This window comes from Maylandia zebra, linkage group LG2 (genome assembly GCF_041146795.1).
Source record: "Maylandia zebra isolate NMK-2024a linkage group LG2, Mzebra_GT3a, whole genome shotgun sequence".
Lineage (NCBI taxonomy): Eukaryota > Metazoa > Chordata > Actinopteri > Cichliformes > Cichlidae > Maylandia > Maylandia zebra.
Genome location: NC_135168.1, coordinates 20,513,265 through 20,537,429, shown reverse-complemented (window position 1 = coordinate 20,537,429; position 24,165 = coordinate 20,513,265). Strand labels below are relative to the sequence as shown.

At 42.4% G+C, this 24,165-nt stretch overlaps 1 protein-coding gene across 3 annotated transcripts in view; it reads left to right on the top strand.

Annotated features, from left to right (window-relative positions):
• Window positions 1-24,165, top strand: part of LOC101485630 (transcription factor COE3) — a 140,497-nt gene that overhangs the window by 77,414 nt on the left and 38,918 nt on the right. For 2 of the 3 annotated variants that reach the window (XM_076890045.1, XM_004552027.3), the window contains exons 7-10: window positions 15,247-15,328; window positions 15,410-15,527; window positions 19,533-19,666; window positions 21,463-21,589. In XM_076890045.1, the coding sequence (XP_076746160.1) occupies window positions 15,247-15,328; window positions 15,410-15,527; window positions 19,533-19,666; window positions 21,463-21,589 (461 nt within the window). The remainder of the gene's footprint in view (window positions 1-15,246; window positions 15,329-15,409; window positions 15,528-19,532; window positions 19,667-21,462; window positions 21,590-24,165) is intronic. The other variant, XM_076890042.1, reaches the window with a different exon arrangement.

The following is a 24,165-nucleotide window of genomic DNA, read 5'->3' as shown; positions in this document are numbered from 1 at the left end:
AGTATAGTAGCGTTTATATTTGTGGAATGCATTCCATTTCAAATAGATGCTAACATGCTAACAAAGTAAATTCTCTCTTACTGTACAAATACGACAAAATACAAATAAACTAAAGTAAACGAAAAATTATATTATGTCTTGGTCATAAAATTAGTTGCCAATTAGCAAAAAAATTATTTAAAAAATTATTATTGTGTAATCATGCTAATTAAAATTAAAGTTGTTAAGAGTTACTATGTAACTAAGAGTTACTAAAATAATATGACGTTGGTCAGTAGCAAGTGCTAATATACCAGTTGTTGCTTTTACAAAGCAATGAGGTTAATAACAAATGCGACTATGTCATTGTGCTAACAATGCTAATGTGATGCTAACAACGTTTATAATGTAATTTTTGAATATTTGAATGTAATTTAAAAATAACTCATATTTGGTAATCCAGCTAACTTTGATCTTAAAGTACATTATGAACACTTTTTGGTTGATGATTTAAGATTAAAGATTCTTTATTGTCATTATGTATTCACAATTCTGTGTTCTAGCTCTCTCAATATTTATAACAAACAACAAACACAAGAGTAAATATACACAATTGGGAGAGTTGCACAACAATAGGATGTTTTGCACATCCTATTGTTGTGCAATTGCAAAATGCAATTTAATGGTAGTAAATTAACTTTAATTATAGTGACTTACGTCAGCATGTAGTTAGCTGTTGGGATTTTAATTTGGGATTTTAAAATATTTCGTTCACGTTCCGGTCTACTGGTATCCATTTTAAGCTATTAATCCCAAACCAAATAAAAATATTAATATTAACTACAAACTAACAAACAACAGAGACTGGAGCTAAAACAGCTTATTTACAACAGAGGATGAACACAGGGGCTGCACAAAAGACCAGCATAGGATTATGAATAATTATTTTTCAACTGTGAATTATGCAAAAGTGTTTTAGTGGAGTCCAAGAATAAAAATATAATTGTGGAAATGAGCAGGACAGTCCAGGTCAAATACACGAGCGTTAACACTGGAATAGAACTGTAACAGTGAGCTGCAGATGATGGTTAAAGGTTGTTTTTTTAGCAAAATAAATGTCGACCTTCTACTGTACTTCTGTTTTGCTGTTACATGTAGTTAAAGGTTAGTTCCCCTCGGTGCGATGTTTTCTCAGAGCACTTCAGCCTCATTTATTTAAAAGAAAAAAAATATTCCTCCCCAGTTTTATGATTCATTTAACACTAGTTGCTCACGCCTGCCTGCGCAGTAAATTCTTAATATGTACAACATGATTTAATTATTGCTTCACATTTAAGATACAGACAGACACACACACACTCTAGTGATTTTAATTAATGTTTTACGTTCGTAAAATATGTTTTCTTTAGCATTCACTACATCACCATATGCAGTGATACAACCTGTTAAAGGATAGAAAAGGGATTTATATGAAGCATCATTAAGTACAAATCCTGTCCAGGAATCTTATTTTTGACCTTTACTGAATATGTAATTATCATTTATTTTGTTCATACTTCCTTCTTTTTCTTATAAAATATTATTTATTATTATGGTGGAAAAGCCAGAGCACTGACAGTGACAGTGTACAACATTTTGATTGTAATTGGAATTAAATGAGAAAGAACAAGGACTATAGCCATAAAGAAACAAACAACTTTACATTTTTAAAGATTGAACTCTTTGTAAAAGCAGCACTGGAGCATTTTCTGCACAACGCAAACAAAATCCTAAATATAGACTCCTGAGTAGATGAGTGTAAACGCCAGCATCTTAAAGGCTCTCGGGAAAACAGGTTTTATTTAGCGATGTTCCTAACAATCAGTTTTATGAAGTAAAATGTATATATTTGTATATATTTGTATCCAAAATACTTCATTTTGAGAGTAAAGTTGACTGTCAGTCGACTCCCATAGTTGTAGTTCTTATTATCTCAGTGTGTTTGTGTGCTAAATAAGAAATAGGTTCATCGAGCCTATTAAATCAATCGCTGATCAGATCTTATTTAAAAATGTGTTGTTTTATACTTTGTTGAGGTTAATTCGAGCATCTCTTTGTAGATTTGTTTATTTGTGGTATTTTTATTTAGCTTGTGTTTTTGTGGCTGTTTGGCATCTCTGAAGTTGTACTTGTTGTTGTTGACCTGTGTATTATATACAGTTGTTTTTATCTTTGTGGTGTTTTATTGTTTGGTTCCTGTTTGTCTCATTAGCTCTTAGACGTATCTTTTTTCTTTGTGACTTTCACTGCTCTCTGTGACGGAGAAGCAGTTTTTATGAAGCTTTGCAGTGGTTTTGCAGCTGCCTGTAGTCATTCTCTAAGTGTAGTTGTGTCTCACATCTCTTTACTGTGTTTCCACAAGCAGTGTGAATTCAGTGAATATATTCATGCAGCCTGTGCCTAATAAATGTTTCACAATAAAAGCTCTGTTAAGGGAGCTCTTAATGTGAAACAGGATAAAGGAAGTGTTGAGTACCAAATGTACTGATTTCAACCAGCCAATCAAGGTGATGCTTTATACTAAAATGTGTTGAGGAAATATGGTCTGCATCTGTAAAGTTTGCGGTCTCTTTACAGTAAAACAACTGCATTTCTGCAGTTGTTTTAAAATCTTGTTGCCTCGATCTCTATTTTTATTTGGTTTGATAATCATTTTATTCATTTGATTTCAAGCCAAGCCTCCTCTGGACCTATGCCCTTTGCCCTCTTCAGCCATCCTTCCACTGCTGCTGCTCAACCTCGAGGCCATTACTTTGCTTGTTTGCAGCTCTGAGTAATGAGAACAAACTGAAGGCATCAGTTTGGGATTCTCAGGTCAGAGACGAGTCCACAGGTCGTGAACTCATTGAGCTTTTATGTCTGGAAACAGAGTTTGTTTTCCCTGAAGGTCGGCCTCACTTCAGCGATTTACATCCCGTCTTCTTGATGTTTTCATAATGTGATCTTTGGTATTTGGAGGTTTGACTTCACCTTTGGAGGCTTTAACACAAATGCTGCTGCTGAGTTCAGCTGCCGAGATACCTTTTAGCCACAAACCTTTTTGGCTGTGATGAAATTTTTGTCAAACCTCTGCAAAATGTCAAACTTTTCAGGAAAGAAATTAGTCCTTTTTTTCTGTTTTTACTTTTACCTTGAGGCAGTTTGGAGTTTATCTGCTGGGTTTTAGGAGGATTTCATCAGATGAGAAGTTGAAGGATCCTCTCGGCCCTGAGAGAATTAAAAAAATCTTTCAGTCCAACTTGAAAAACGTGCAACACTGCTGCTATGAGGATTTCACATGATAGTAGCGATACCAGGGATTCTGCTGGATTTAAACAGATACTTTATAATTTAGAACACCTAAAAACAAAATATAACATAAAATAAATAACAGCACATGAAGTCCAAATACATGCTTTTCATTTAAAATTAAAGCTCATCGTTGTAGTTCAGAGTAAATAAATATACAAGCTAGAATTGAGGCCCAGAATTGATTAGAGTCCCAGAGCATTGAATGTGAAGATTTCAGCTGCTGACCTTTTTATTAAACCATTTTAACCACTGTGGCCTCCTGGAATTTGTTTTCAGACCAAATTCTGCTGAAAGTTTTTCAAAAGCTACACACAAAAGGAATAAAGAGCTCAAAGTCTGACCTTTTCAAGTGACTTATATAACTGTTTTCTTTTGTTTTGTCCAGCTTAGCAAATTCAAGCGTCAAGTCAGCTATACAAAATCAGCACTGAGTGGAGCAGGCCTATTGATTTTAGAAAACAATTTACTATTACTATTTATTTATTTACTTATTTTTCAGTGTTTAAACAGTAATTCAGGTATTGTTGTTTGCAGTTATTTTTATGTATTTGGGGGAGGAAAACCTCTTAATAATTTGCTAACTAATGCTAACAAGGCATATGAAGTCTCCAACATGGGTAAATTAAAGTTGAGGTAAGTTAAATTACCAGAAAATGCTAATATGCCTACGACAATGCAATACTACCTTGGCCCAAAAAAGCTTGAAAAATGCTACACCTGCTAATAATCGAACCTACTTTTGCTTCCTGAGTATGGCAATTTCGAGATGAACAGAATCAACTTTTCAGGATTTATGCATCAAGACATGTTAAAGCTAAGTTTTGGCTAAACGTTTACCTTTTCAACAAATGCTAACTTTTGCTAATAAAAAAGTGCCTAACAGATTGCTTTTTGAGATGGCAAAATGTAAAGGGCTGAAACGTGTTTTATATTTCTTCATATATAAAATGCATATTTAAAAGTTAAAAATCAAAAAGTTAAAAGGGCTAAAACTCTGGCTAATTCAGCTAAAAGTACAAAGAGACATTTCGTAAAAAACAATGTAAAAGTAAGAAGAAAATAACTGGCAACACATTCTCCAGTGCTTAGGAAAGAGTTTAACAACAAAACAAAATTGGAGTAAATTTGCTGATAAACGATAAATCTTGAAACCTGAAATAAATAGCATTGCTAACGTAGCATAAGAGCATAAGCTACACTAGTGATTACATTGTTTTTCAATGGAAAGTCTTTTCTTAAGCTTGGAAACTGTAATATATTGTAATCTGAGTTACTTTAGTGGGGGTCATTTTAGCAGAAGTAAAATAATGTATAACTCTATTTTGCCCCTGGAAATCCCTGCAAGACCCTTGAAGGTTGCCTGGAGTTTGATGGATTTCAGTTTGAGAGCCAACAATTATATTTTCATATCTAAAAAGACAGAATGCGGCTCTCTGTTTAAATCTACAGAGTATTTCTTTTTTTTTAATTTAGCAGAGCAGACCCCTCACTGTAACCTCCGTGAGAAAGCCAACAGCTTCTAGGCTTCCAGGTTCTGTCCAGTTTCTTCCAGGTGGTTCCCAAACTGTTTCCAGGCCTGTTCTGGCATATTTCTCACTGTTTGCATCGTCTGTGGATGTTTATCTGGTGGCAGCTGTTCTCTCAACGTGCACTCTGCCTAGCAATATGGTACAAACCCGTACACATGCAATGTACTGCTCGTCATGTACTGCCGTAAACTACAACTCCCAGGATTCCCAGAGGGAATCTGGGTGATGGGGGACACTGGGTTGGCCATATCGCAGTGTGGATACATGGAGGAGCAGAGGCAGGTTGATTAGATTGGATTTGTAGGTGTGCTGGGGTGGACAAATCAATGGAAACATGCAGATGATGATTGATGTTTGGACATCCTCTGCATTTCAGTCAGCTTTAACTTTATTTAATTGTACTTAGAAAATTTTGCTTTTTGGTTTCTGATTATCTCTCCATCTAGTTTTGACCCAGTCATAAAAATTACAAGTTTTTAAACAAAAGATCTTTTGTTTAAATGCTTACTTCATTGTTGTTTTTAACAACATCTAAAAGGTTTATTTGCATGTTTTTATGATTTGAAAAATAGACGATTCGTTCACATTAAAATTAGACGGTGATTAGATTTTTGCGTGTTTAGCTGCGGGTGAGGGTTTGCAATGTAGGGAAAAATGTAAGATCCACTCATATTTTAGTGTCTCACAGGGAAAACTCACGGATCAGATGAGTCTAGCTTTAACCTTAGTGTTACAGTTTTTGCTTTAAAATGTTGAGTGTGTGTTTTATGCCAAGTTTGTGTGTCTGGGTGTGAGTTAAAAAGGCTTACATGTGTGTGTGTGAGATTTCATGCTTATGAGGACGTGGTTGTTTTTCCTCTGAATTTCTCACTTTTCCAGCTCATATTTATGTCCTGATGTCACACACAAACACACACACACACACACACTGGCTGCAGTGTTGCGTCACACAGATGATTTTTCAATTGCAGAGACAAATATGCTGATCGTCATGACAACGCTGCCAAAATACAGCTGGGGAGTAACCTGAGTTCAGTGTGGGGGAGTGAGTATGTGCTGGTGTTCCTGTCGTTGTGTGGACATGATCATTGGGTCACTATGTGAGGACTCTCGCTTTCTTATGGGGACAAAGACCGAATCCCCACAAGGTCAATAAATCAGTGGGTGAAGAACTGGTTCAAGATTGGAGTACACTTAGTTTGATGCTAGGATAATATTACCATAAGGTTAATTTAATCTTACAGGTTATAATATAAGGTGTGAATAAGGTTAATTTCTGGTTAGTGTAATGGTAATACACTATATGTATATATAAAATAGCATAATTTATATTTAAAAGCAGTTGGTTTTCCAGTCAGGAACTTTCAGGAAACTGAAGGTGTTAAAGAGAGTTCAGTTTCCTTGAAGTGGGGTTATATAAGGTCCTGAACCATAGCTGCTGTGTTTCCTGCAGCAGGAATTATTAGGCTCAACCCCCTAAGACGATTTTATACAACTAAAGGAATCAGTATGAGTTCAAGTGGGTGATAGTCTTTGGACTTCACAAGACTCCATTCATAAAAAGTGGAATTTGTCCTCATAAAAACAGGGCTGTTTTTAGTCTACTGGTGCAGCGACTGGTTAGGTAGTTCTGTAGTTTTACTCTGTTTATTTTTGGTGTTGTTGGATTGGTGTATTTGGATTCACACTTTGACTTATTCACTGTTAGACCAGCATCGCATCTTTGTGGATGCTGCAAGAAAACTTTGAGAGCAGCTGGAGAGTGCTGCTTCTGCAAACACACCAGATAATAATTTTAACATTAGGTTTAATTAGAAGTTAGTGTGGCTTGACATAGTGTTAGTGTAATCTTAGAATAAGGTTAAGATGATGGTGCATATCTGAAGTGAAGAAAACATGGCTGTGTGAAACAACTTATTCTTATATGACAAGATATGAGATGTTTTTGCAGAGTGTATGCTGCAAGGAAACACTGGTTTACTCTCTGTCTGTCTCTCTCAGGCAGTATGAAATAATTATGGGATGTTCTGTTTGTCTCTGTGCTCCAGGAACTCAGCAGGGTTTTTTTTTCCAGTACATACACAACATCTCTCCAAAACATTTGTACACACACACACACACACACACACACACACACACACACACACACACACACACACACACACACACACGTATTTAACCTCCAGCTAGCAGGAAACAACAGAACACGAACAGGAAGAATCTACAACACTTTCATGTTAAAACATCTCTGCTGTGTTCCCGTTGGCTCCAACATGACTCCCGTACAAACAAGACTCCTTATTCAGCCTCTTACATCCAGGCCTCTGAATATCCGTTCTGAGCTGTTTACTGTCACAAAAGTTTAAAAAAATAAATAAATTATAGCGTCTTCTATTATCGCCACAGGCCTCCACACTAGGGGGCGCTGTAGATACTTGCTTTGATCCAATCACATGTTCTTGTTTACTGATGGGCTGTTACATAGAGATGGTGCATTTTAAATATATATTTTTGTAGTTTTAGATTCAAACTACGGGATCATGATGGTTAAACAAACTCACAAAAGCGATCATTATTATCATAATCTGTATGTTAACATAGAGGAAATTAGAAAAACGAATAAATGAGTCTAACTGTCAGCACAATGTAATGTTGGTTATTATTTATTAGTGTAAGGTTAGATTTAATGGGACGGTAGGACGGCAGTGTGATGGTAAAATAGGGTTCTGGTGAGATTCATGTAACATTAGGATAAAGTTAGTTTAATCAGATTAAGGGCAGGATAATGTTATGGTAAGGGTTATTGCAGTGTTTGGCTTACGTTACTGTCAGCGTATTGCTGGAAAAATGTTTTGATATGAAATTAGGATGAGTAAAGTGAGACTAATGAAACAAGGTTATGAAGGAGTTAATATAATGTTACAATAAGGTTGGTTTAGCAAGCTTAATGGGATGACAAGTTTAATTTTAAGTTTATTGTAATATTTGTTTTCAACAATGTTAGAAAAAGGTTTGGCTTAAGTTGTTTCAAAGTTTGGATAAGGTTAGACTAAAGTTAGTCTGGTAAGCCTATAAGGTCAGTATCCTGTTAGGATAAGGTTTTGGTAAGGTTAGGATAACATTACTGCAGTATCATTAATCGGGCAAGGTTAGGATACTATTAAGGTAGGGTTAATATAATGTTTTAAATAAGTTAGCAAGATATTAGAATTGGTTTTTGGTTATTATAAAGTTAGTATAAGGTTGGGGGTAAGGATAGAATAATTTTACTCTAATGTTAGAGTATAACGTTTGTTTTAAGTTGCTATGAAGATAATGTGAGGAAAGGTCTTGGGTAAATGTGTTACAGCGTTTCATTTAGGCTAATGTTAGCATCATTTTAGAGTAAGCTTTGGGTAAAACTACTACATAGCGAGAATAAGGTTAGAGTAAGGTTATTATTACATTTTAGTTTACTGTTAGCATAACGTTTGGAAGATGTTAGGGTATTGTTACCTCAAAGTTTGGATAAGGTGAAAGTTTTTTGGCTAAAGTTCTTGCATTTCTTGGTTTAGCTAAACGTTAGCATCATTTCAGACTAGCGTTTTTGGTTAGAAAAAAGTTATAAAATCTCAAATAAAGTGAAATTCTGTTTTCTGGTGTTGTGTAAGATATTGTTGGGACAGTGTTAGCTAAAGTGTGGACGTGTTTCATATTTAGATATCGTTACCGGTCTGTTGTAACAACCGTATCAGGGTCAGAGAAGTTTAGAGCAATTAGCGTCTGAAAAATCTTCCTCCCTGCAGATGAACTTCTTCATGTGTTTTTAGATTTTGGCTTTTGATCCTTGCAATGGAGTCATCATGTTTCCAGCCTTTTGGAGCGATGGATTTTGTGCCACTTTATTTTTAAATGAAGAAAAACTTCCCTCTGGTCACAGAGGGGGAGGAAGAGGCGGGGATGGGAGCATCGCTTTCTTTTTTTATTATTGTGATCGATTCAGATTGATTACGTTCACATATTTAACGTGACGCGCTCCTCTCTTACTGTTGCTTCATTTGGAGCCAAAAAAAAAAAAAAGAGGGGGCGGCCGGATGACGTTCCGCCGCCGCCACTGCCGCCTCCTCCCAGAATGCATAATGGCGGCACTCAATATTTCAGACGGAACAAATGAATTGCGCGAGGCTCTTTTAGCAGAATAAACTGCTTTTGCGCATCAAGACAAAGTCTGGGGACTAAGGGACCGAGGACCTAATGTGTTGTGACAATAGACAGTAGAGAGGCTGTGTGTGTGTGTGTGTGTGTGTGTGTGTGTGTGTGTGTGTGTGTGTGTGTGCGTGCGTGTGAGTGAGTGAGACAGAGGCAGATCTGTTCCAGGGACTGTTTTAGTGCCTCATCAAATATTTAGTTTGATTGTACATGGTCCTGTAATTGCCATCTTGGCTTGTGAATTATTGATGGCGTGTAGCAGAGCCAAGGAGGGCCCTCATCCACACACACCCACACACTGCTCGCTCATGTGCTGTAATAAGGCCAGACAAAAGCAAAGACACACACACACACACACACTGAGGCTGGTGCTGAGGCCAGTGAATCATCATGTAATGGTAATGGGCATGAAGCTGCTCTTGTTTCATATCCTAATTAGCTGCAGAGGAGCATCATCTGAATTCCTCAGTAATTATTTGAAGAGGGCGTTTCAACAACACGGCAGAGTCAATATTAGACTTTACTCGACCTTCTAATGAGGCGGCCCTTCTTCTTCCTCTCCTTCTGATGTTTTTGTAGCTCAAGCTGCCTCCCAGCTTCTCCTTCTTATTTTCTCGCTTTTGTTTTTCAGCTGCAGATCCTCCACGGTTTGTTCGTTAGCTGCAAACAAATGAGATGTGACGGCGAGGCGGTTAGCGGGTTAACCAGGACGGATTGTTGTTAGCTCGCCGGCAGCCCCGGCTCGCCACGCTTGGCTTTGTGTTTCGTTTCAGTTTTGTCACCCGTAAGATGAGCTGGAGCTGGTGGCGAAGGCGGCGGCGTGCTGGCCCAGACTCGCCGGGCGGTCAGGTGGTAAACCTGCAGCGGCGGGTGGCGTGGTGGCTTCTCAGAGAGCATCAAACTGTGAGGGCGAGCGGCGGCGGTGGCTGCAGGATCAGCAGCACGGCAGCTTTTAAAAATACTCCTGCTGAAATATTGATTTTTTTTTCTGCTTCTTTTTCTTTCTTGCCTAACGTAATAAGTGAGACACTCCAGGGAGGGCTGTGTGTGTGTGTGTGTGTGTGTGTGTGTGTGTGTGTGTGTGTGTGTGTGTGTGAGAGAGAGAGAGAGAGAGAGAGAGCATCCTTGCTCAGCCCTCAGAGTGTGTGTGTGTTCATTTGAACTGTGTGTGTGTTCATCAGGGCCTTGTAATCTGAGCCTGACATAATTGCTTCCCATAGTGCACTGGGTGTGGTCGGGGTTGACATCATCTAGAGTAGCCGGCGAAAATGCTGAAGTCAGACCGACGCCCCCCCCGATGTGAGCTAATTTAGCTTTAAAGGCGCTCCACTGGAACAATTACACCAGCCGCGGTCACTTTCCTTCTTCCATTCAGAATTAAAGGCCTCAGCAGCGATTGACCACTCACAGGAAGGTTTCAGGACTTTCTGCAGCTACCACATAAACATCGAGGGCCTAGAGGTCAGAGGTCACCCAGGGATGACTGAAAATGACTAGAAATAACCAGAAACTAATGAATAAGTGACCAAAAACAGAATGTATATATATAAACCGAGATACAGAAGGTCATCAAACAACCGCGGAGAACCACAAAATGGCTTTAAAAAGAGAAAAATTACTACAAAGACGACAACGACGCACAAAACAACGGCGCTGAACTGTAAAATGGATTCAACGAGATGAAAACAAGAGCAATTAGAACCAAAGCAATGAAACAGAATTGAATAATAACCAGAAATCGAGATGGAGAAACACAAAACTACAAGAAATAATGCAGAGAGAGATAAAACGACTTCAAAATGACACAAAAAAGGACTTTACGGAAAGACACAAGGTCAATGAAAGCCTTCAAATAGACTTGAAATAACTGTAGAGAGAAACTAAATAAGGCAAAATCCCAAAGGACACAAAACAACCACAAAGAGAGAAAACGGGATCAAAAAGAAAATTTAAAGGACACAAAATTACTTAAGACAAACAAAACGACCACAATGACACACACAGGCCGACTTTAAAGACGTAAATTGGCTTCAAAGAGACAAAAAAGGAGCCCAAAGGACACGACATGGTTTTAAAGACCACAAAGTGAGAAAAAAAAACTGCCCTTTTAACAGCTTTCTTCTGATTCGCTGCCCCTCTCAAACAGAAGGTTCAAGCAGCAGGTGGGAAGGACACAGAAGCCTTTATATATATTTTGTTACCCGTCCACCTGAATCCACACTGATGTAACCTGACGTCCACTTTAAAGCCGCGTGTTTCCCGGGTGCTGCCGCTCCGTGTGACGGGAATAATGGGAACGGTCTGGTGGATGGTGTTTAATATTCCCACAGGGGAGAACCAGGTTTGTGATTTAGCTTTAGTTCCTAGGAGGGGAAATCTTTTTTGACTTTAATATCATGTTGAACACAACTGCTGCTGTGTATTCCCTCCACGCCGCCTGCCAGGCTGTGCTCTCCTGAAGGGCAGCGCTGATTTCAGAGCTGCATTACGCTCCGCTCTCCGTCCTGCTATAATTGATTGTCGGTCGGTGTAATGAGGTGACAGCTTACACCAGCAGACTCCGTCTCTCTCATTATCTTTACCTCCTTTTTAAGAGCCCGAGAAGAAGGAGTAGAAGAAGGAGTCGGGCGGGCTAATGACGGAGCTCCGCCTGCACGCTTCGCTTCATTATTTATTGTGTTTTAATACGTTTTCAGGGAGGAGAGCGGCGCTCCTTCACTGTCTCCTCGTCCTCTCACCTGCAGTGCTGTCGACCTAATCCTCAGACTTTCATCTGGTTTCAGTGGGAAAAAAAAAAGGAAGCGATCCAGGTGAAAACTGCTTCCTCCATGTCAGGTTATAATACTCGAGTACTGCGAATATCAGCCTGGTTAACTGCCAATCAGGAAGCAGGTAACAGCGGGCTGTTTTCCACTGTAGGAACTCGAGGTCAGTTTTATCATGTCTATGTGTGCTCCGACTGCAGGACCTGCCCTGTGGGGCTTCTTTAGGGCCGTTTAAGGGCAGCTCCCTCTCGACAGCTCGGGGAGGCTGCTGGTCAAACTGGGAGAGGACTACAACTAGAAGCCTGTGATGTCCACATGCGAGGTGCTTTTGGTGTAACTTGGATACGACCTGCAGAAGCAGAGGCCACCAAGAGATCATGGCTCTGTTTCAGAGGCCGATACGCTGCAGCTGTGTCATAAGAGGTTCATTAGCCCTGTTTCTTTCCGTTTTACTTTCACTTGCCGGTCAGATTTACACATTAAATAGTATGCACAGCCACCCTTCCACACCGTACTGTTGGGCAGTGCACTGATGATATAACCTGGTGGGTTAAACCACCGGTGGGCCACTGTACTTTTCAGAGCCACAGAGCTTTCAGCGCCTCCACCCCGGTGAGGGTCAATTAGCCACACCTGTCTGCAGAACCGCTCCCAGAATCCAAACACCTGGCTGGGATCGTGCCGGTCCACCTGTGGGGATCCGGTCAGGGTCTGGGAGGTTCCTCAGCAGCTTTTATGATGTGGGGCGGGTTGATTCACTGGTGGAGAACAGCGAGGGTGGTGGTTGGGGGTATCATCATCAGCAGAACGCTGACCTGTAACCAGATGCCCGAGCTGTCAGTGGTTTTAATGTTGTGGCCGTTCTACGTTTACGTTTGGACTCCTTCCTTTGTTCTGATTCTACACAAAAATAGTGGGTGCAGTATGTCGACATGTGCAGATATTTAAAAAAATGTGTGTGTGTGTGTGTGTGTGTGTGTGTGTGTGTGTGTGTGTGTGTGTGTGTGCTTTAAGTGCCAGTGTGGTTGAAATTAGATGTGCCTGCACTGGAATATTGTTGGTGTGTACACAGTATATACTGTATGATTGTGTGTATTCCATTGTGTATATTGGGTGAGTGTGTAGTGTGTGTGTGTGTGTGTGTGTGTGTGTGTGTGTGTGTGTGTGTGCCCCTGGTCTTGTCTCCAGCTGCGTTTTAATTCAATCCGTATCGATCCATATCAGCTCTCTGAAGGACTCAGTATCATCTGAATGGAGCTCCATATTATTCTGTTCACTGCCATAAAGGGCATTAGAGCCTCCAGAGCAGCAGATCAGCTTTCAGTCAATACACACACACACACACACACACACACACACACAGCTCGCCGCCTCCCTCTGCCTCCTCGCTGTGTCTCTTTGAAAGGCTTAGTTCACCCCAAAATTTTGAGGATTACATTTGATTGTTTCCATGTAAAGTGTTTCTATTTCTGACTTTATTTATTATCTACACCTAAATGATATTTGCTGTTCAGACCTTGGATGGCATCTGAGGAATGTGATTGGCTGCAGGAGTGCAGCCACTTCCTGATGAAGATCAAGTACCCAAACACTGCTTTAGGACAGCGTGCAGGCAGCAAGCAGCCGTGTGAAATCCTTCTGCAACATGCGCACAACTGTGTTTACAACAAGAGGAAACGGGCCTTTGCTTTCTTACAGAAATATAATTTGTCTGTTAAATCTAGGGACACAAATAATTTATATGAGGAACATACGGATGTTATATATCTCTATGGTGAACAGATTTTAAATCCAATCTCGAAGCTTTGAAATATCTTTGAGAAACACCTCAATTTTAAAAGAATTTGAAGCATGTTTAAAGGAGCACACAGCCCATTTATTTATAAAAATCTGACTTGTTGCGCATAAATGTGTGGCATGTTTTTACAGGGTTTGTGAACACAGGTAGAAATGAATAAAAGGAGCGATGGTTAAAGAGTGTGTGCTTCAGTAATCAAAGTTTATGTTGGAATCTTATGTCATTACGAGCTGTTACGGTGCAGCTGCCGCGGCGCTCGTCTCCGCTCGGATTCTGGATCTTGTTCAGTTTCTATGTCTCTAATGGGGGCCGTTATAAAGTAAATAAAAAAGGACAAAGCTTTTGAAATAAACCGGATGAGGGGGAAGAAGTCCCCTCTGGGTGAAACGGCTGTTTTAAGTTGTAAAAACATGAAAGAGTTTAATGAAAAGGGGTCGAGTTTAAGAGTGTTTACGGTGTAAAAACATAATTATCGAGAATCAGGAGTTAAGGTGGAAGTCCTGCGAGTACAAACAGCCTCTAGCATACATCCACTGATAAAGTTATCAAATATGTCTTAGTTCCATCATTAACGAGCAGCTAAACAACGTTTTTGGTCCAAATTTGATTAGAAGTGTAAAAACGCCGTCAGACTGCACAGAACAGTGAAACAGGCTGAGCGCCCGCTGTGTGTTTTTAAAGATATTGTTACTGTCTTATTAAGGTGGAAATCGATGCCGACCTCGCACAGCCCCCACTCCCGCACCCCCACAGCTCCTCATGCACTCCCAGCATGCTTTGCTAAGGCAGCAGAATAAGGAGGAGGAGGTGAAAAAGATGGGGTGTGGGTATTCTGCCGAGGTTATCCCCTGGTTAATGTGACATGTCTGTCTGCGACCTTGCCGCTTGTTAACTGCCCGGATTATTATTGTGATAATGTGGCAATTAAAAAGGAAGCGCACCATGAGAACGGGGTGGAGGGGCTTATGGTCCGAGAGATGGATGTGCACAGATTACAAGGCAGTGGGAAATGCATTAAGGTGGCAATCCATTCTGACCCCCCCTCCCCCTCCCTTCACCGTCCTCCTCCAAAGCTGCTGGTTATTACCGCCCATCCTCATTGATATCCATTTCCAATCAATACTCCTCTGCTGCCGTAAAAATCGCCGTAAATCAACGCGCGGCGAGCGAGAGATCGGGCGCGCAGGAAGGAAAATCAAAAGGCGGGCCCTAATGAGACGCCATAAGTCTGCAGGAAGTGTCGACCGCCTTTATCAAGACTCCGCTGCAGAATTGTAATTTTATCTGCTGCTCAGATAAAGAGGCGATATGTGACCCGACACGAAGAAACAGCAACACATTCAGCCCTGAGACAGGCTCCGTCCTCTCAGCCTTTCACAGGAAGATGTAGCAAATCTGTGCGGTTGTTAAATAAATGTGTGTGATTTTAGCTTCTGCATGCAGTTTAACATTTTACGTAGCCATATAAGTTTATTTGGACTGACGCTGGTAAAACTCCTCCTGATGCAAATGAGCGTCCTGCAGAGTAACTGAGCCCGGCTTCCTCTGATTCTCAAAATGTGCCTGTGTTCTGGTTCTCGTCCATTTTGAGCAGCAGTTCAAATGAAACTAATCGTATTTCTCTTTTTTTTTCCTGTTTTGTCTACACATCTTTCAGATTCTTCCTGAAGTTCTTCCTCAAGTGCAATCAGAACTGTTTGAAAAATGCAGGAAACCCGAGAGACATGAGGAGGTTCCAGGTAAAAGTCCAGCAGGGAAGCAGTTATCTTTCATGAAAAATTAAAAATCCGAAATAACCCTGAGGGCTGTGTCCACAACAGGTGGTGGTGTCCACTACAGTCAACGTGGATGGTCACGTGCTGGCCGTGTCAGACAACATGTTCGTCCACAACAACTCCAAACATGGCCGCCGAGCCCGACGACTGGACCCCTCTGAAGGTAAGATGTGACTCAAACAGATCAAATTATTGAGCAGGGTGCAAAGTTCTGGTTTGGATTTTTTTGTTGAGGTAGAATAAAGACAGAATCATAAGCTTTTGTCAGAGGTTTGTAGGACTCGTAGGACTCATTCTGTCGGTCATGTCGATCAGAAGATGTGTAGAAGGTTCAGCTGCAGTTGTGTTTAGTCAGTAATAGACTGCAGCTGTTAAAAAAGTACAAAAAACTCTGAGGTTGGGATCGGTTTCTCCAGCAGACTGCAGGTTTCTGGCTCTTTGGAACAAGGTGAGAGGATAAGCAGCTCACAGGTTAATCTGGTCTTCCTGCTTACGTTTGGTTGTTGTTTATTAAGCGTCAGGCCTGTATGAAACTCTCTGCCGGCTCAGTGTCCTGCTGGACGTTGCGTTCCTCCGGGGCACGGCGAACAAACGCTCCGTTCTTCCACCTTCCAAGGCGACCAAATAAAATGCATCATCTGCGTATAAACTTCACACAGTGAAACTCGACTCTGAGAGCTGGAGCTCAGCGGCAACATATCCTCTGAAGTTGTAAACTTTAACGCCACTTTGCCCTGTCCCCACTCTAATAAAACCCGATGACATAAGGCTCTCGCTTGATTCGACCTACTTGGAGTGCCAGGAGGGAGGGGCTTAACCAAAGCTGTAGCAGGTTTTCTGGGCAGAATCAGTAAAAGATATTTCATTTGTGCTCACCGAGGAAGCCCACCAATCACATCCTGTTATATTCTGTCAGAGCATTTTGACACGAGTCAGTTGGAACAAATCAAAAACCTCTTTTTCTTTTAACGTCGTCCTGGTTAAAGTTTTAGGCCTTGGAGCAGCAGGTGGGTGGGGTTACCTGCAAGTCCTACAAGTCAACCTAAACAGGTTCACATTAACCTCCTGTTACTGTCTACAGCTCTTTAGGCACTTTGTCTTGTCCCATTTGGCAACTCGTCTGGGTAACAGAAAGCCTGAGGTTTTTTCAGAGCAGTGAGCCAGTGCGTTTCCTCTCATACATCAAACTACCTCACTTTGCTGTTTCCCTCGACTCTGTTAAAGATGTGAGGCTTTGCCAGGAGAGATGGTGTAACTCCTTCACTTGTTAAAACTCACTTTGAACGCCAAACTCGTGGGGCTCACCGTACGGGGCGCTGGAAGTGTCAGGTGACTGTCGGTGACAGAAAAGTCGACAAGCCGGCGTTCTTACGCCGCTCTTCCTCCTTAAACAGTAAAAAGTCCTCTGACACCTCCCAAACCACTCTGAAGTTTCCCTTGACTTGCGTTAAAGTTTGAGGTGTTTCCAGGAGAGATGGCGTTCCTTCACTTGTTTTAACCCACTTGGAAGCAGGCGGATCTTACAGGGCATCAAGAAAGCAGCATGAACTCCCAGCACTTTTAGCCAAACACCGCCCCTCCGAGTCCTGAAACAATTCAGCACCAGACATCCACCGTGTCCTCCCCTCAGATGCCTCCCTTTGCCGTTTCCTCTGACTTTGGAAAAGTCTGCGACTTTTCCAAAAGCCGGTGATGTAATTGTCTCGTTTGGTTTAACCTACTTGCAGCACCAGGTGGGTGGTGTTTATCACACTCGGGGCATTTCAGTCGAGATAAGGCTACTCGATCAAAGAAGAAGCATCTGCCCTTTTTCTGAGCGTGCCGTCCTGCAGGCCCGTCTCCAACCGCGTGGCACGTCCAGAGCTCTAAAACAAACGCTTCTTGACACTAATCTGTCAGCGCCTTCAGCAGGCTGGGATCCTTGTGTGCCTCACCTGTGAAAGTGCCTCGGGATATTTAGGAAAGTTTATCAAATCAGCAGTCAAACATTCATGAGCACAAGTGTTTGCACTGAGGATGCTGCGTGTACTGTACGGCGTCCTGCAGGGGCCAAAAGGGGATCGTTGTTTACCAGCCGGTCCTGTGTCTCAGCCCACGGAGGGAAGCTCGAGGCCTTTCATCTCATCCAGCCTGGGATGTTTTCAGAGACGATAAAAAGCCCCAACATCTGCTCCCGCCTTTGTCACCAGCTCTCAGCCTCCCGTCTCCTCGATAAAACTTTCCACCGCCGGCTCCTCGTCTTTGTGTTCTGTTCATTTGATTTGAACCCCCCGTTGTTCCCTTTCCAGCACAACCCCCCCCTTCACACCCGCTGGACTGTTTGTTTACTGCTGTGACAAAAGGGGGAAATTAATAAGGAGGTGACAATCGAGTCCTCGGAGCAGCAAACAGCCGCAGCCCTCTGCAGTGGCTTCAGGGGCTGGGGAGGCCGAGTCTTTTCATCTGGAAGAAGTTAGTGCTGCAGCCTTAGAAGGGCAACAAGCATCCTGAAGTGTGGTTCCCAAAGCAGCGTCTTTAAATATCAGTTCAGTCTTTCAGCTTCCTGCTTAGAAACTTGACACATCCAGAGATTTGCCTGGAGATGAAGCTGAACCATTTCCTTCTGATTTAGGGAGGCGCTGGTCTGTTTTAAGAAAGACATGTTTGCTTCCAACCTGGATTACTCAAATCCAGTGTAGTCCAGCCTGATAATCAGTATTTAAGTGATGGAAACCGAAAGCTTTGTCTCTGGAGTCCCTTCACTTTAGCTTCTTTAAAAACATCTTAAAATCAAATCAAATCTTTCAGCATTGGGTGAATTTGTAAATAATGATCTTATGACCCTTTAAAGCCTCAGTGTAAACTGAGTGTTTATTCAGCCTTCTGACAAAAATAAAAGAAATATGGGTTTACTTACATGATTTTTAATTTGTTTAATTTCTGCCACATTCGACATTAAACCTGCCAACAGCGTTTTTAGCGTTTTAGCCATTACAGATGCCTCACCTGTTCGTCCTTTAAGGTGGTTTCTGTGCTTCTCTGTCAGATCTGGAGGCACCTTAAGCTGGTTTTATGTCGAATTTTTCCACAGGTTGGTTTATTTATCAGTTTTCAGTAAAGACAGCAGAATCTTGATGTCTCTGCTCGCGTCGGGCCTTCATGCAGATGTAGAAACAAAATGTAAAATAAGAGATTTATCTAAATCACTCAGAGCTTTCTCAGTGAGCTCACGCTGCCAGTAACTGCTGGCAGAAAGTCATTACCGCGCTGATAATAATGGAGAAAATTGTAACTGGGATGTTTAATCGAGTCTTTGAATGCAGCTTTATAGATGAGATCACATAATAAACAATGAGAGACTCGTTCATGCTCTGACTGGAATATCAGATCGTCCTCCCAATAAAACAGCTCTCGGTCCGGGAAAAGGTTGTAAAGCTGCGGAGCCTCGGCTTGCTTTGCGTCCGTCCGCCTGTCTGACTCGACTCGGCTCGAGTCCGGACACCAGTCTAGTCATTACGGAGACACTGTTTATATGAAGAACCTTATCGATCTCTGTGGCGTTGGAAAAACCAATCATTTTGCATTTTGTATTAGAGGGGGGAGTAACACACTGAATCTGACTGAAAGCTCTCTGTGGGTGTAAGAAATGTCACAGCTTCAGGGTTGTTAAAGATTTGTTGCCTTTTTCATTACCTTCCCCAGATGAAACATCTAAATAACGATAAAAATATCAGACTCGTCGTTCTCTTCCTGCTCGCGGAAAGTATGATTCTCGCGTCGGTCTGCATGTGATGCAGGATGAATTCTGACCTGATTTTCAGGAAGCAGCGCGTTTCAAAGGGCATTTCTCCAGGAAGAACACACACTCACACCATTTGATGGACGTCTGAACCAAAGTGTTTAAGCTGGCAGATAAAATTTAACAGGTTTTAGATGAATTATGTCACACAGGCCTGCAGACCTCCAGCCCTGGAACCAGACTGGTTGGTGACCAGTTGGCTGGAGGTTGTCTCGGAGAGCCTTGCTGTGATTACTTTGGTTGAACATGGCATCTGGGACGAACGCCGACTGGAAGTGTGGAGCTGGTCCCACCGCTGAATGAGCTCTCTAAAACGATCTGATGTCTGTTACTTGACCTCTGTGTGACCCCAACTTTATGCTGCTGTCATGTGTTTGTATGTTTCCGAAGCAGCCACTCCCTGCATCAAAGCCATCAGTCCGAGCGAAGGCTGGACGACTGGCGGCGCCACCGTCATCCTCATCGGGGACAACTTCTTCGACGGCCTGCAGGTCGTCTTTGGCACGATGCTGGTCTGGAGCGAGGTGAGACGACTCTTATTCAGATATCACACATTAAATGCTTTACCGGGTTGTTTAAGGCCCCGTGTTTTGCACTCTAACATTTTTTAGGCTGATCGCAGTGAAGAAATAACTTTGGCGCAGAACCTGTGCTCCGAGAACAACTGCACAAACCGTACATCATGTTCTCCATCTTCATCTTTCACACACACACACACAAACACACACGCTCGTATCTTAGGAACACCTGCGTCTGTGTCTGCAGCAGGTCTGCGTGTCCCCAAAAATATGCAGATTCAGTGCGAGCTGAGCTGCAGGAGGAGCTGCGCATACGGTGCACCATGAAATATTGAAGCGAGTCCAGAAGAGCAGAACACCTGGCGGGGAAGGAGGGAAGATGCACCTCCACACGCCGACGGAGCTCCTGACTTTGATCAGCGTCGTGTGGCGGCAAGCAGACGGACTCCAAAGCCCAGCATCCCTCTGAACACAGACTGCATGCTGACCCAGATCCCAGTCAGGCGGTCGGCGCGTTCTTACTCAGAAAGTTTTAACAGGAAGAAGAATCGGCTGCTCTCGTTCTGCTCCTCGGTTATCGTTCCAGACATCCGCTGCTGTTTGTAAAACTCAATATTTATCGTGTAGAAGAGGCGGAGAAATCTGAGGACGATACAGATGATAGAACTGATGGGTGTGATCAAAGGTCGTGATGCCGAACCTCCAAAGAAGAAAAGCAGAAGTTTGTGATGCAGAGATGGATTTGCAGACGCAGGCTGAGGGCAAATTAAAAACATGTAAAACCATCATTTTTACTGTAGTTTGAGTAAAAACTCTCTAACATGTGGGGCTCAGAAAATTAGCTTTTTTGGAGGATTTCCTGTCATGTGTTGCAAAATTCCATCCCAGCAAAAACCTGCTGAAGACGCATCTTTGACTGAGATTTGGTTAAAAAAAAGGGAAAATTTACTTTGCAGGTCAGTGAGAAAACATCTGAATATCCCTGAAAAGTTAAAGGCCTTCATTAGATTCCTTTTTGCCTGAAGCCTAACATTACGCGCTTCCCTCTGAAAAAAAAAACGCTGGTGGGATTTTTCCAGAGTTTGTGTTTATTGTAGAAAATATTCTCTGTGGGAAATAAAAGCTTGGACTTGTTTAGCTCAGCGAGATAATCACAAATTTGCAGCGCTTTTAAGATTTCTTTAAAGTTTGCTAAAAATAAAACGTTACTCTGTAAACGCACTAACCACCCACTAACTTCCTGTGTTTGCTGTGATGACGTTTACTGTCGTGTCTTGCTGTCCGAGCTTGCGCCGTCAAGCTTACAGAGTACTGACAGACCACGTATGGAGTCACTAAAAAGTGCACGAGGCTACTGTCCCCCTTACTCACAAAAAACGGGTCCAGACTGTCTTTTACGCCTCGAGCCATCAAACGTTTGAACTCGAGCAGGTTCAGGCGGCTCACTTAATCATCCCTAACATGTGAGGAGGGTGAAGGTCTCTGTTTATGGTGTGATTTATGTTGATGTGATTGTTTTTGTGTGGGTATACAAATGTCTGCTGACTTTCCCCACAGGGACAAATAAACTTGTTTATCGATCTTTTAACGACTTCTTACCGTCTTCTTTGAGTTTTTAAACTTGTGTTGTGTTATTTTTTTATATTTGGAAACTGCTCAGGCTTAGAAGAAGATGACAGTTTTTTTGTTTCAGGAGTTTCGAAGTCGTCCTGATTATTTGAAAGTTTTTCTCATGATTCCTGTCTGGTTTAAAGACCGCAGCTTGAACATTTTGTCCTGTTTTTGTTTCTCTCTTGACTCAGCTGATCACCCCTCACGCCATCCGGGTGCAGACCCCCCCTCGCCACATCCCAGGGGTCGTGGAGGTCACGCTGTCCTACAAGTCCAAACAGTTCTGCAAAGGAGCTCCGGGACGCTTTGTGTACACCGGTAAGCTTTCAAACCAAACCCCGTCGTCAAGCGGAGTTTTCTAAACACTGAAGTCCTCAGAGAGGTTTTAAATCGTTATCCAACGGTTTGATACTGATAGTAAAGTACCGTCAGTTCAAATTCACCACCATTAAATCTGTAAAAGGAGAATAAATCCATCCATTACTGAGATCTAAATCGTCATGTGATGAGGCTGAAACCGAGTGGTGCTTTCACCCAAAATAAAACGTCTATATAACATCTACAAAGTTTGGGCTCGTCGCTCATATTTCAGTGTGAACAAACTTTCCTTCTCAGTTCTACTGGTTTATGCTGGTTTATACTGGTTAATACCTGCTATTTAAGGTTTCAGATCTTGAGACTCGAGGGGTGATCCTCACCATGGAGGAGTCACTGTAAACACTTTTCCACGTCCTGACAGCAAGGTAAACATTTTCCCCGAACGACTCCCTGCTCTGCTCCTCCTCCGCGCGCCCTTCAGCCTCTTTGTCAGCCGTCAGCAGTCAAACGTCTGAAGACTCGATATCTGACTCTCAGATCAGTGCTTCCACTGTCGCTGATTATTCCGTCAGAATATCCAGATGTCATTCAAAGCAGCAGAAAGGTCAGCTCGAAGGCTGTTTAGCCCGATAAGTAAATGTCACTGCGTCGGGTTGTGAAAGAGGCAAGCGTGTTGGAGTTTTCTGTTTAACACCAGTTTATCGCCACCTCCTTCCTCTCGCACTCGTCTTTGTTGGGGGTGCCGCCTCCTCCGACGGCAGGGCCACGCTCACAATGGACGCTCTGGCCGCCGCCTCCTTTTGCAATGCTAATCTGCGATCCCATTTACAGATACGACTGACAAGAGCGGCACGTTGCTTTTATGTGGAGGTGTGCAGTGAATAGAGCCTGTTGTTATCTCAGAGTCCATTAGAGGATGTTCTCCACCTCAGAAACACGCTGGAGGAGGCCTGAAGGAGCTCACAGAACAGCCACACCAGCTTTTCTTACATCAGCTTCAAGTGTTTTACATAATCAGATGAGCTGAAGAGTTGAAAAAAGTCCCCAGTTACCTGAAAAACAACAGCAAAGTATATAAAAAGGCTGGAGGTTGAAGGCATTTATGCATTATGTGCATATTTCCTGCTTTTCTCTTCTTCGATGTCATAATTAGATTTTTTTCTGGGTTTTTGGAGTTTGGTTGAGCTGTAATTGAAATTTGAAGACATTTAATTGGGTATTGGGATGTATACAGCGTGTATTTTATGGAAAAAATAACGAATTGATCACTGGGAATGACGTTCATTAGACTGAGAATCAGATACTGCTTCGCTGTCATGCAATGTTCGCACGCATTGGCTGGTGAGGATGTGGTTTAATGAGCTGAACGAGTCGTTCTGCTGAAAAAACGCACGGCGGTCTGTAAAAACTCTGGTCTGCTCCTTTAATCCAGCCTCCACAATCCCAACCAAGAAACGGGAACATCTGACTCCAGCTTGATTGATGGGTGAAAAACAAAACTGAGCGTCCCCGAAGGCATCGCGAGGCTGAACCCGACAGGTGGCCGCATCATAACGCCGCTCAGTTTCTCCTACCCGCCGCTACTCGTGCCAGGGAGACGGCCGCATTGTGCACGCTCGTCGCCGCTTCATCTGATTTACACATGACACGTTCAGAGACGCTGGAGCAAGCGTGTGCGCTTCAGTGCACGCTCAGTGTGCCAACAGCGTGTTGTGTTCATGAATGTAAAATGAGCTGAGTTTTAGATACCGAGCAGGCGAGCGGCAGGTAAATGAAGAGAAAACAGCCTGCTGATGTCACTTCCTTCACGAGCCCACACACAACAAAGCCCATCAAACCCCCTGGAAACCCTTCAAGGCTCCTACTGTTTTCATAAGAATACCTGGAGACTTTTTAAGGACCTTTGGGGTCTGCAGGAGGCTGCAGCGAGGTCTCAGGTGTCTTTGAGTCAGTTTTCTCGGGTTCAAACTGGTGAAGTGAACCTAGATGAGTTTCCAGTGGTTTCTGAGCAGATCTAGCCTTTTTAAGGAAGTTGTAGGCATCTTAGATAGGTTCCAGGATTTCGTCTAGTTGTGCTAAAGCCTTTAAAGGCTGTAGTCTGTAGTCCTTGAGGAAGTTGCACAAGTTCCTTGAGAGTGTACAAATGGGGTTTAAAAAGATTTTAGGCATCCTTTACAGAGTCTGAAGACTGTTCCAGCAGTTGGAGATGCTCCAGGACACCTTGGTCAGGTTTCAGTGGTCTTTAAGGAGGTTAAAGGGACTTGAAGGATCTAGATTTTGTAAGGAGGTCGTAGGTATCAGTAAGCAGTCTTAAGCTGATTTCAGCGGTCCTTGGAGAAGTTCCAGTGCTCCTAATTGTTATTAAGGTGGTTGAAGGGACCTTGAGGAGTTTCCAATGTTCCTCAAGCAGGCCAAGACTATTTAATGAGATTCCAGGGGTTATTAAAGAACTTCTTAATTATTTAGTTGGTGGTCCTTGAGGAAGTTGTAAAGGTCCCTTGAGCAAGTTCCAGGGTTTTTAAATAGGTTGGAGGTGTCCTTGAGGAAGTTGTTGGGGTTTTCAGGATTCTCTCCAG